General features: G+C 54.0%; 1 protein-coding gene across 2 annotated transcripts in view; it reads right to left on the bottom strand.

Annotated features, from left to right (window-relative positions):
• Sipa1l2 (signal induced proliferation associated 1 like 2) overlaps positions 1 to 13,611 on the bottom strand; it is a 138,757-nt gene that overhangs the window by 24,453 nt on the left and 100,693 nt on the right. For both annotated transcript variants that reach the window (XM_046432069.2, XM_046432068.2), the window contains exons 10-14: positions 5,764 to 6,021; positions 4,259 to 4,342; positions 2,999 to 3,099; positions 2,511 to 2,614; positions 830 to 1,218 (exon numbers count right to left, since the gene is read on the bottom strand). In XM_046432069.2, the coding sequence (XP_046288025.1) occupies positions 830 to 1,218; positions 2,511 to 2,614; positions 2,999 to 3,099; positions 4,259 to 4,342; positions 5,764 to 6,021 (936 nt within the window). The remainder of the gene's footprint in view (positions 1 to 829; positions 1,219 to 2,510; positions 2,615 to 2,998; positions 3,100 to 4,258; positions 4,343 to 5,763; positions 6,022 to 13,611) is intronic.

The raw sequence follows: 13,611 nt of genomic DNA, 5'->3' as shown, positions 1-13,611 counted from the left end.
TCCATGGGCCTGTGAAGTCCATGGGCCACCAGGATCACCCCTGGAGAAAAGTTCATAGCTGCACTAGGTGCCTGGAGGATTGTCCTGCCGCGGGTTCTTCTAACTGCCCAGCAGCAGAAGAGTTCAGAGAAGTCAGAGTGTGACTTGGGGCAAGTTATGGAAGCCTCAGGAACAGGGAGGAAAATACCATTCGATTCTGTCCACAAATCAAACAGATGCAGGTCTATGCCTGGTCTTTGAGGACAAACACAGAAAAACCAGATGGGAGGTCAAAGCCACTTCTAACTCTGTAAGCAACATCTGCCCCCAGTATGGCTGTAGATTTAGCTGGTATCTGTTCTGTTTCAAGTCCCCACTGCCAACTGCTTATTGCCCGATGTGGAACTGTGGCCAGCATGCCCGAGGTGGCAGGTCTATCCTGCTTGCTGTGAGGCCTCAGGAACAGGGCAGGCTGTACATCTGCACACGGGGCCCTGGGTCCCTGGTGCACACTCCCCTCAGTCCCTGTTATTGCACAGGCCCTATCTCTTCTCCGAAGGTATGTGTGTGTGTGTGTGGGGGGGGGGGCGGGCAGTCACAGGTAGCACTGGGAGAGATCTAAGTGGCCTGGCTGGAGCACTTAGTATCTCCACTGACTTTCCCCTCAAATTTAAAGCAAGAGAAGGGGAAATAAACCACACACATGACTTAATGTACTTACCTTGGCAATTAGATTTAGAAACAAGCCTGTCTTCTGAAGACAGACAGCTGGGCCAATGTGACAGTGGCCCCAGGCCCCTGGCACCCCAGGGCTGGGAGGCACAGCAGGGGTAGCCCTGCAGAGGCTCACCTGGAATGAGACGATATCTCACTGAGGTCACCCATGCTGCCCTCGGTGGCGCTGCCGGTGGCGATGGCGGTGGCATAACCACGCATGGCGTACATCTTAGCCTGCTCGTCCTCAGGCCCTGGGACGCTGGCCTCATCAGCCCACTGCTCAGCCCGGCTGTGGATCAGAGACCTGCTGCCCGTCAGGTGGACAGGGCCGAGGAGGGCGGCTGGCATGCATGGAGCCGTGTCGATGCCGCTGTCAGTGGATGCCCCCTTGATGTAGGTCAGCCCCAGCAACTCGGGGTCCATCAGGTCCTCCGACCCAAAGGGCTTGTCGTCGCTGCTGCTGGAGGTGTTGCTGGAGAGCGTGTTGCTGCTGGAGTGACTGGAGCAGCCTTTGTCGCCAATCTGGGGGCAGGGGACAGAGCACCTCAGAGGAAACCCTGGGCTAGCTGCCTCTTGCCGACCCAGAGCAGCTGCTGGGGCGTGGCCTGTGCCCACTACTCTCCTCACACACGGGCTGGGTGGGTGCAGAGTCCCTGAGTCATAATGTGTCTAGCAGTTTAAGTTAAATGAGCATCTTTTCTGTAAGTCTTTTCCTGATATTGGTGCATGAAGCACTAAAGCAGGGCCATGATGTCACCTGTGAGGGTTCTGTGAACTGGCACGTGACAATAACAGAAGGGAGGGGGCAGCCGTTTATGCAGAAAACACTTGGGACAAGTGACGGTATGGGCAGGAGACCCAGGTGTGGTCACGACAGGCCTCTGGGTCAGTCACAGCCCCCTGTGCTTGCTGCACTGAGCTCCCAAGGCTCCTGTGCAGACCAAGAGGTGACACACATCAGGCGCACCAGCAGCTGCGAAGCGCCCTGCAGACCTGCGCTCCGGGGGCCCAGGCCAAGCCACTCTGAAGCTGAAGACACAGAGCTCTGAGAGCGGCTCGGGGCCTTGGGGGTCCCTAGCTTGCCCTGTGCTCAGGCAGTCACGGATGTCACGACGGATCCTGTGACACCAGCAGAGGGCTTTGGCAGACCAGGAGGAGCAGGTCTACCTAAGGTGGCTTGGCCTTGTCTCCTCCCTGTCCCTTCAGATCCCCACACGGATCCAACCCTCTGGCTGCACCTGGATGTTCCCGCTGTGCCTCCCTCGCCAGAGCCCTGCGAGAGCCGGGTGGACACAGTGAGGCTGGCCGCAAGCAGGTGGAACATATGTGCTGCTAGGAGACCACTGGGGGCTGGCTGGAGACGCGTGGAGAGGAAGGAGAGGCGCAGGGGCCTGCGCCAGCTACTCCAAGGCAGGGGCTGCATTAGGCACCGCTGACAAAACCCTCTGTCCACCTCCAGCCAGAGCCCTGCCTCCGGGCAGTCTCCAGTGTGGCCGCCTCCTGGGGTCTTTGGCACAGTGGGCGAGTGTGGGACAGAAAACGTGCCAGTGGCTGTGATCACCACAGGGCCCTGGTGACTGCTCTGTAAATGGCACCTGCGATGGCTTCTCTGAGGTTTGAGAGGCTGAGCTGTAACCTTGCTTGGCTCTGCCAGTGATTAACAGCACGACCTTTCTTTGAGGTCCTTCCCAACTCAGGAACCAAATCACCCTGCTTTCCTTGTGTGGCCCCCTGAGCACTGCTGGCCATGGTGCTGCCCTACTGTGTGCCGAGAGCTCGGTCACCCAGGTGAAGGCTGTTGGAACAGGACTTACGTGCGACAGCTTACTGGGGGAGTCCCGGCAGCTACCGTCCTTCTGTAGGGCTCGCTCCTTGTAGGGGCCCAGGACCTTGGAAGGTGGGCCGTGCCATCTGGTCTCTGCCATGTGAAGAGAGGAGTCGAGTCTCAAAGTCCAGCGTTAGCAAAGGAGGAAGGAGGCAGGAGCCAGCAAGAGGCTCTGTAAACACGAACAGGACTGTGGCTCTGGGTCTTCTGGGTCTTCCCAGTGGGTGAGCCACGAGAGGAGACAGAATAACTGCCACAGAGAACATTTGCCACTTCTACAAGCATTACCACTCCACTCCAGCCACCACAGCCACCTCCAACTCCACAGCCACCACAGCCCCCAGTCACACCCTCCTGTTAGGAGCCCCAGGTGGTCTTCTCAGCATGGTGAGGAGGTGCCCACCGGTCATGGGTGGCATGAATGCCTGATGGCAGAGAGGGAGTGGCAAGGCCAGGAGCACCAGCGGTCACTCTCACCTTGGTGCCTGCTTCCTTCCATGGCATCCTCTCGCTCTCTGGCTCCATCGTACTCCAGAGGGCCTGGGCCCTGGTGCTCAAGCAACAGAGGGGACTGGCACCTGGGAAGAAGGCAGAGCTGAGCACTCTTCTCACCAGCCTGCTGGGGCAGGGATGGGTGGGGACAAGTGTGTGGGTTCTACAGGGGCTGCGTGGCACAGCGCCCTCAAGGAAGCTACCCTCAGGACACACACACACACACACACACACACACACACACACACACACACAGCTTGGACAGCCCAACCCCTCCAGAGACACCGGAGCACCAAGGATGGGAGTCTGTCTGTGCTGCAGGTCCAGGGCACTGGACAGAGCGCTGTGGATGCCAGGGGGGAGTGACCTCCCAGGCCAGTGCCCTGCCACCTGGGAGGACCCCCTGCTCCTGGCTGCTTCCCTTGGGCCAAGAACACTGACACATCTGTTGGTTAAATCATCTTAAGGAAAAGAAAATACGATTAACTCTAGATTATATCCAAGTGGGCTTTGTTTCATGGAATCCCAAAATAGGAAAATATAATCTTGGGAAAGAAATAAAGAAAACTATTCACATTACGATGTGATCCTTACTTCCAGAATTCAGGTCACAGGCCCTGGTGCATAGAAAGTCAGAAAAAGGCTTGCAACTTATACCAAGGAAGGAAAACCTCCCCTGTTAGTACGTAACAATCCAGAAACATCACACAACTCCTGGGAACTCTGTCTGCCCTCCACACACAGAGTCTACTTCAAAGATCAAGGGTTGAGTGCTATGAAGGAGGAGAGCTGAAGCCCCCAGCCCAGGCCTCCACTGTGCTGGGTCTGCATCAGGGTGCAGCCTCTGTCCTGTGGGGCGGCCAGAGTAGGCCACTCACCTTTCCAGGGCGTGGCCTCAGTGGATTCCGTCTGGGCAGCCCGAGTGGTGCCTGGGTTGCCATCTCCCAGAAATAGTGCCTGCCTTGGGCGCACTCAGCCAGGTGTGCTGAGGTGACCTCTGCTGCTTCCCCACGGGGGTCAGCTATAGGGACCCTAACCCTTTCCCTTTCTCTGATACTCAGAGCGTGGGCACTGTCTGTGCTGAAGAGGCGCGCTCTCTGATCTGTACCCGCTGCTCACTGAAAGCAGGTCTGGCATTTTTACATTCCCCAAATGGCCTAGGTGTGCAGGAGGTGCATAGTAAATGCTTTAAAACAAGCCACACTGGTTCCTCTCAGGGAGAGCAGAAAGGTAAGCAAGCAGTACCCGTCATAGCCCACTGGTGGTCTCCAGGGTCCACTCCCACCAGGTCCGGGGTCACTGGAGGACGACTGGTTACTGGGGGAACTTCTGAAAGGCAGAGCAGAGTTATTACAGGGCACTGAGTGCCCGCCAGGCACCCAACCCTGAACTGCTGGACATTAAACTTCACTTTCACAGTGAAGAGAAGGAAGAAAACCATGCAGACGTAAACCAGAAACAGGTGCTATCCTGAGACTTCTGACGTTTACGGTGGCTATCTACATAGGAAAGACGTACGGGCCAGCCCTCCACTTGGAGTTTTAAAGCAGAGAGAGTAACTCCCAGTGAAGGAGGGAAGACCAGGAGCACGACCTCGGGCAGTCAGGAAAACACCACTACCTCCTGCCACAGAACTCGGTGCCAGCTGTGCTTCGGCTCCCCACCAGAAGCTACGCAGAAAGCAAGACTGAAATTTGGCAAAACTATTTGTTTTCACATATCTACTGAATAGAATCTTGTTTATCTTTTATTTCACAAAAAATGAGTGATATTTGTGAAAACACACTTCATGGGATGTACGTCTGTCTCCTTGGCTATGAGAATCTCCCGGTTCCCTGGAATCCACAAAGCTCTACTGAAGTAAGGGTGCTCTGACCTTGGAGCCAAGTGTTCCTGCATCTGTGGAAAGAACCAACTGAGAAGGCCCAGGATGACCTTGCATTTATTGGGTGGACCTGGTCAGTACTTCCACAGGCTTACTCAGGGTCATTTCCCCTGCATAGGTCATCCAGTCTCAGCATGCCCTGATCAAGGATCATCTGCCAGATGAGGGGCGCGGAGGGGAGCAGCAGGCCCCAGGGAATGGTGCATCAAATACCCCGGAGCCGAGTTCGAGCCCAGGCAGCTGCCTTCTGGCCTATGCTGGCAACAGTCAGACCAGCACCTGACAAGCCATGCCAAGAAAGTCCCCGCTTCTGAAAGCCGCAGTGAAGACAGCAGGCGTGGGCGAACGATCCCACAGAGCAGGGTCACTGTGACGCTCTCTACAGGGCAGCTCCCAGTGCTCCTGGACTTCACTGGAAATACATGTCTTCTTTCACTGGAAAGCTGATTTTAGAATCAACTCACTTTGCCAGAGATGAGAGAAGCAAAGCAGAGCTGCTAATGCTCCAGGTGCCTCCTGACACGGCACCCACACTCAGATGCGGGGTCTGTCTCCTGTGCACCCAGATGTGCTCATGCTTTTCCAGAACTGCATACATAACAGTTCTGGGCATCCTCCCAAGATGGTCTGGAGGGCCAGTGGACAAGGAGGGTGGGTGCCCAATGAAGGAGAGGGCTGCGGCCCTGAGGGCATGACAGCCTTTCTTCAGTACCCGGGCAGCACCAAGGCAGGGCCAGGAAAGGGCTGGACTGCAATGCTCAGAATAAGCTGATGGAATAGAGCGTAAGCTGAGAGAGAGGACCCCACCCTGCCACGCTCCCACCCAGGTCCACCAGAGCCTTCCCAAGGGTGGGGACAGCGTTACCTTGTACCGTCAGGCAGCTTCCGGTCAAAGGAGGTGCTGCGGGGGATGGCGGCCTGGGCCTGCTGGAGCAGCTGCTGGCACTGCAGGCGGTCAGGCGTGCTGGGCACAGGGGAGGCTCTGGAGAGGGGCTGCAGGGCAGGGGTGGGCACCCGATGCCATGTGGTGTTCCTCCTGAAGGGGGTCTTGTACTCGCAGGGTGTGCCTTCACTGTCCAGTTTGTACTCCACCATGGGGATTCGGCATAGCTCTGAACACCCCCTGTCAGGGCAATAGGAGACAGTGAGGGGGTGGCCTCATGGAGCTGCAGTGGGTTCACTCCCCCGGGAGATTGACACACAGCTCGGGGGATGCCAGAGCTGCTTAGGTCACACCGACAGCAGGGACACAGCACATCCTGGGGGGCTCTTAGTTCTTCCCTCCTTGGCTGCTGTGCAGCTGCAGGCATCACCCATGCTGGGGAGGAGTGGGTAGAGGCATGGCTGCGGAGACTCACAACTCCTGAGTGGATAAGGAACTGCTGCCCAAACCTGGGTACTCAGGGGAAGGACCCGGCCTGGCACTGTGGTCTCTCCAACACTATGGGTCACTCAGAGTTAAACACCTTGGGGAAAGCAGTGCTGTCTACTCAAGGAACTCAAAGCCAGACACACTGCACCCCCATTCAAAGTCACCCACCAGGGATGTGGCCAGCCCTGGGTCCAGGATCCTCTTATGTGGAGCCCACTTTCTGTTTGTGCAACCGCGTCACCTGTGCCCAGCCCTCCAAGCAGCTCTGCATGAACACAATGTACTAAGCCCAGCTCGCCTCCAAGCTCTAGAGCCCCACAAGTAGGAGAAACACTCCCTCTGCCCAGGTGCCCCATGGGGGGTGCAGAGTGGCCATGGTCAGCTCACTTGGGGACCAGGCCTGGCTCCTCTGTCCTTTCCTATTCCTCATCCTATGACACCCACAGGGGACTCATCTACAATCTTCAGTGCCTACTCATGGCCCTGGGGTCTCACTTGATGGCCACTACCCAGCGACAGCTTTTCCAAGCACCTCCAGGATCACACTGCCTAATAGTCCATGAGGCACCCTATGCCACAGGACAAGGAGCAGGGCACAGGAAAGGGTTTCTTTCTCAACAGTTTTTATCTTAAAATTGATGCTTGGATTCATTTTATCAAGTATGTTTGGAATAACCTGGGAATATGAATACGCTTTTCAACTGTAAGTATCTAGCAATAAGCATTTAAGTTGAAAATTTAACTTCTGACTGGAGATACTCTAAGTGTAAAAAAAAAGTAAAAAATCTTACTACTATCTTACTACAGGATGTTGAAATGGTAGCATTTTTGGCGATATTAAGTCTTTTGTTAAGGCTACCAGAAAATCCAAAATTAAATATTCCTGCTATAGAAGAACCTGCCAATCAATAGCCTGGCCTACCCATAGTCCCTTGCTCATATTTTGTCTTCTCCCAACTGTTTGGTCCCCCTCAAGGCTCCTGCCTAGCAATTGCCAATCCCAACTTTGCTCAAATCTCACCCATGAGATTTGCCAACTCTGCCAAACCAGAACTCTGCCAAAGCCCAGCAATGGTGTGAATGTAAAAAGAGGTGTGTGTCCATACAGGTACCCTGGGTGGCACAGGCTCGAACAGCAGACAATAGCTGAACTTCAGGGCTCACTTGCCCCTGGGGAAGGTACCTTTTGGACACAAACCATGTGACTGCATGCAGAGGCCCTGTCTCTGGCTCGTGGTGGCCCTACTGACAGTCCAGGATTGACTGTCGGTGTGGTTCAGCAATGTGCCTTTGGCTCTGGCTAGCTGACAGGTGCTCCCGCCAGGCACTGTACACATGCAGCCTGCCTTTCTAGGGAGTCTGCAGATTTCCAGGGTCAGCTTGAGTCGATTTTAACTAATATGTACACGTGAAATCAAGAATATTGACCATGGTGAGAAACTATAATGGATTGTAAATACTTCATCTGTGGAATCGGAACAGATATTTGAAACTATAACTATGTTTCCAGAAACCAGTCACATATTGCTTTTCTATAGAGTCTTAAGAAACATGAAAAACAATCTGCAAAGCCATCACAGTCCAGGAAAGCCTGAGTGGCCCTTCTGCCAATGCTGGTATGGGTCTTAGTTACCACATCACTCTCTGAAACTAACATTGTAGCCCCCCCAGGTCACCTCCTAGAGAGCCACCCATGTGATTAAATGACTCGCCAGTCATTCAAGACCCTTCAGCCTGGAAAGCAGGATCAAGTCAGATATCCCCAAGCTTCCCAATAACTGCCCAGTGCCAACAGATAATCAAGCTGCTCCCAGCCAGTCTGCAGAGCTAACTGGGCAGGGGGCAGGGGGCAGGGCACAAGAAGACAGGGCAGTCTTAGATCTGAGCACTGGGCAAATACTCCATCTGCCATGCTGGCCAAGCTGTTGGCATCTAAGGCCAGCGCCTCTCCCTAGACACTCTAGGTCAGTAGTCACCCTTAACTCTGCGAGAGCAGGGAACCACTCCCTTAAAGAGCATGCCTCCAATATCAATGCAGTAAAAGCATTTCAGACTTCATCACGAAAAACAAGAACGAGACAAACCACCTCAACTGTGAACAGGAAGTAAACAGGAAGATACCAGAGACTAAAACACAGTGTCAGTTTGGAAGGGGAGTGGAAGAACAGCAAGGTCTAGCAGAGCCCAAGGCCACAGGCATGCAGGTGGAAAACCCAGATGCAAGGCTATTTCCCTGCAGGACCTGAGATACACAGAAGGTGAGTACCAGGCATAGCCAAGGCCATGAAAAGAGGGAGCTAAAGACCTGCTGCTGCTTAGAAAGCAGACCACAAAGGGAAGTTTGGCTCCAGGCCGGAGGTCCCAAGGGCACCTGGGCAGCCAGCCTAACCCGACCTCTGAGGCAAGAGCCGACAGCCAGGACTCCCGAAGGATGCAGCCTCCAGGCCTGGAGCACCACAGGCAGCAGGGAGGAAAGTAAGGCTGAGCCAGGCTGTCCCAGAAAGAAGGGCCCAGCCTCAGGGTTCCTTCCTCCAGCCCTGCGCAGGATGTTTCCTCCCAAGATGAGCAAGGGGACGTACAGTCGCCATCACCCAAGCCTATGGTCTCAGAGAATAAGGAGAACTCTTGCTATTTAAAACCATGATGCTGAATCTAAAACTATAATTCTAATACGACAATGGGAAGGTAAACCTAGAACTGTCCCAAAAAGAACAGGAGGGAAAACATTAGAAAACCAGAGGCCAGTCCAGCATCTAGCAAGCAGAGAAGAAACAGGAAAGGTGGGGGGGACTTGGTTGGAGGCACTGCAGAAAACCCCAGCACGGGGATGTGCAGACCAGGGTGCCAGGCTCCCAGGGACCCATGATGGAGGAAGAGCCACTGGGAAACATGTCACAGGATTCAGCCTCTGCGTCTAAGAGGAGCTCTCAAGATGACAGGAGCCCTGCAGGAAAGGCAGGCACAGGAAGTCCTCCCCACAGCTGAGCGATGGCACAGGTGTCGTGGAAGTCACGTGCTTAAGATTGGATGAAGACACCTGCTGGACTGTCACATCAATGGTAATTGGTGCTTGGGACAGAGAAAAACCAGACTCTGTCCTGACTCACGGATGGGGAATGGAACGGTACTACTGTCCTCAGAGAGCCAAGGAGGAGGAGGAAGATGACTCCGGAATCCCGCCAAGCGGCTAGAGCCCCTGACTTCAATGCCACCATTCTCTGCCCATCAGCAGACTCTGCCATAGCACTCCTGCTCTACTTCCTTCCCCAGAGCAAAATTCACTCCAGTTGACAATCTCTGAACTAAGCTCAACAGTTACTTACAGGTCAAACTCATTGAGGCCGAATTTACACTAGACGGCTTTATTTTTTAACAAAATACTGGCAAAGCTGTGGCTTTTCCTCATGGACTCACACTGGACACCACAGCACCTGGGACTACTGATTCTTCTGCATGGTCAGTGACTGACCTGGAAATCACAAACATGGGATATTATAGCAAGGGGACACGGAGCACCCAGATAGCCTCCTCCTGCCTCCACCCTCAGGAACGCTGGGTGGCTGGAGGCTCAGATGACCTGGGCACTGGGGTCCCTGAGGCCGCTGCTTTCTGAGCAGTGAATGTCAAGGAACCTGTAACCGACCCCAAGGACACTAAGTCCTGGGCCTGTTTTCTGAAGGAGAGAAACGTGAGCCCTTGGCTCAGGACCAGAAGGCACCGTGTGCCTCCAGTGCTTGTTCGGGCTTCATGTTCCTTTGGTTTGCTTCATAGAAGGGAGCAGCAAGGGAGACAGGCTGCTAAGTAACGCTGTCTGCTCACCGCATGCCCAAACCACAGGCTTCTGTGAGGCACTCTGACGCGAGCACTGGAGAAGGCCATCACATACCCAAGCCATCAGGATCAGGCTGATGAGCAAGCTGGCAGAAACCTGTGCCATACACCAGAAGGAACCAGGCAAAGTCTTTTTTTTCCAGCCCTCCCACAGAAGGCTGTGCATGTGAGGGCTTCTGAATACTGAAAACTTGCACTTGCACCCTAATAAACATCTGCTGTTTGTAAAGGGTTTTATCTTAGAATCAAAATCAATATTATTGTCCAGTCCTGTCACAACATGACTTTAGAACTGGACCTTACTTTCAGGACTAAGATACCCAACGCCATAGACACCAGCTCAGGTTACTAGATCCCCTTAAGCTGAGTTTTGCTCCTGTGTATACAGAATTCCTTAGTGATAAGTTGAAAAGCTCAACTGACATGTAGGGAACTAGGCAGGGGTACAGAGGAAGAATTAGAAAGGGTTCTGCAGAGGGCTGTGGCGCCCACAGAGGTGTCTCTGCACCTGCCCTCATGCCCACCCTGTCCCTGGTTCTGCTCAGGACCCGGGGCAGGTCAGCCTTGCTCCTCTGGGGCTTCTGTGGAAGGACATGCAGCGAATACCTCGGACTAAGTAGAAAAGGCTCCGCTGGGACCCAGACAGACCAAAGGTCATAAGACAAAAAGATACTTCTGAAAAAATGAGCTGCTAATCTTGTGCACCTGGGACATCAAGATGACACTCCAGCCTTAAACTCAGAGCTCATTGAAGCACATGCTGGGCTCCCCCTTGAAAGAGCAACCAGGCTGGGGATGGATGGAGCTGCACTGGTCCTCAGGCGTGCTTCCCACACTCAGAACCCCGGGCAGGGTGCAGGGTGACTCCCGCACGAGCACACCATTCCCTCTTTGTTCCAAAACAAGTGTGCACATGGAGTCAGGGACCTGGTTGCCATGCCAGGTAGGTGCCAACAGACTCTGCTTCAGGATTAGAGTGTTATTTTAACATTTCTTGCCTAGCCGGTGACATTTCTGAGTCAGAACTTTCTCACCAGCATACCCTTCTAGACAGCATGCTCTCCAAATGTGGTAGCCCAACCCTGCAGGAGTGACAAGAAGCTCCCTGGCTGTGACCCTCGGGGGACCTTCCCTTTCACAGCTGTGTTCTGAAAATGGCACCATGTGTCTCTCTGAACTCAGCACTGCAGGCGTCCTCAGATGGCTCTATGCTGCACCGGGGACATACCCCCACGAACTCCTCCACTCTCCCAGGTCTCTCCTCTGCTTGGTCCCCAGAAGCCCCATTTCCTGGCTTCTGGGCAGACCAGCGGAGAGGTGGTGTCCATTCTTGCACAGTGCACAGCACCCCTGTGTCTGCAGGCTCTAACTTCAGGGACACCAGGAGGGTCCCTGTGATTGCAGCTACGTGGACCCATTCCTTTCAACTAGCATCCCTAGTGTCCCAGAGGAAACTCCATTGCCATCAGCATTCAGACACCTGAGAGAGGAGTGGGCCTGGTGGCCCTGGAGGGCTCTGAAGTCTGGCTTCAGCCTCGGGGCTGCTGTGAGGACCATGGTGCTGCAGCCAGCTGGGCTGCACCTTGCTTCCTGTGCTCCCTAAGGAGCCTCAGAGGCCAGGCTGTCCTGTTGAGAGCCACCGCCCAGTCAGAATGACACCTGGCATTTGCCAGAGGGAATGTTTGAAAGGTGAGATGATGATTTGAGTTAATATATAATTGCTGTGATGCTGGATTGATTATATTGTATATTTGACCTTTGCTGCCTCAAGCCCCTGCTACTTTGGAGTTCTCGCGGGGATTCCTGGAGAGTTCGCACTGGTTGGGCAAGTGCCTGAGGAGGGATTTCCAATTGGTGGTGTTCCTGGAAGGGCCGCGTGGGTGGGGTTTGGGCGAGTTCGGATAATAAGGAGTTCCTGTTTTGAACCTACAAGTGCCTCATGCCCAGCCAGACTGCGGCACTGTCCTCCACTGGAGAGAGGCGGCTTGCGCTGGAAACCAGCCTGCAGCTCGGAAACCGAGAACCACAGAGTGAGGTGAGGAAGTTCCTTACAAACAGACACACCGCTTTCACTTTTACAAAAACAGGGCACCAATAGGAAATGGCGAATTTTCAGGGATGTCCCACTTTCTGCTGTGTTCCCACTAGGTGCAGCAGGTACAGGGACCATGTTCTGCTGCACTCCCACTAGGTGCAGCGGGTAGTATGCCCACATTGTGCTTTATGTCCACTAGGTTCTAAAGGAATCTCTGTAAACAAAGCAGATCCCTGTCAACTAAAGGACCTGCTTCCTTTAACACCATATACTTTGTAGCCCAGGAATTAAAGTCCTCAGGGATGTTTGATCATTTTAGTGTCTATTGTGCTAACAGCCTAACAGCTCAACACTCTTTCCAATCACCCAACACGACCACAGAGGGAACTGATGCTCCTTCACTAGAGCCACAAACGCTCTCTGCTACATAGCAATATCACCGTGAAGGGGAAGGTGGCGTTAGACCTGAACTAGGTACTAAGGAAACATGAACGCCCGTTTCCACACCTTCCTCAAGTTCAGACACGGACACTATGTGGAGGAGGCACAGACGACAAACCCACTGGAGCCAGTCCTCAGGAGGAGGCCTTCAGCTGATAGGGAGTGTCCCCACGACACAGGCAGTGAGGCCTCTGGTGCTGAGTCAACAGCCTCTGTCTCCCCTTGCTTGGAAGCACAGGGGTAACCTTGGTGCCCCAGGGCCTATCACAGCCCAGGGTCAGGCTCAGAAAGCTCATTGTGAAACAGCCGCTTCCTCTCCTTGTTCTCTGAAAGCTTGAGCAGGAATAATGTTGCATCATATTCTAATACCTAGAGGTTATACAGAGAAGGTGCCCAATAGCTACCTGCACCCGATGTTGTCTTCCATCAAAGCTGGGTGCAGCCTGGCCAGCCCGGGGCAGCTGTCTGCCTAATACAGCACTCAGGCCTTGTGCCGCCCGCCCCCCTCAGTCCTTCAGCAAAGTCCAAGTGCAAAGTGCCAGTGGGCGAGGGCACCAAAGAGTAGGGACTAGATAAGCAGGTGAAGGCGTCCTCTGTGTTGGCTTGAGAACCTTGCTAAGTAACCAGTTCTCACTCGAGTGCAAGCAAGCCATTTCTAAGTAGCTAAAACATGAACAGGAAGCACTGTACTCCAGACTGTGAGAGTCCAGGACACGGGGAAACACTGTCCTGCTCATGGCCTAGTGACCGGCACGGTTCCTGGCACCCACCTGCTGAGGGTCAGTGAGCGAGCAAGGGCAGTCCAGCTTGGTTCTGTGTCCCATGCTCCTACCTGGAGGAGAAAACAAGCAGAACCTCACAATGTGGAGCTTGAGCGGAGGATCAGATGGTGAGTGGACTCAGCTGCGTTTGCAGCTTCCAAGTTGTCTTTTTTCCACAATAAGCTATTCACTGGAGGGTCCGTGAGACGGTACCAGACACAGCACAATTTCTATATAAATAAGCGTTCTGATCCAAACCTCCCTGTGACGGAA

The sequence above is a fragment of the Marmota monax genome, unplaced genomic scaffold, assembly GCF_021218885.2.
Source record: "Marmota monax isolate L192 unplaced genomic scaffold, Marmota_monax_Labrador192_F-V1.1 WCK01_AAM20220418_F8-fsc00071, whole genome shotgun sequence".
Taxonomy (NCBI): domain Eukaryota; kingdom Metazoa; phylum Chordata; class Mammalia; order Rodentia; family Sciuridae; genus Marmota; species Marmota monax.
This window is presented reverse-complemented; position numbering and strand designations above follow the sequence as displayed.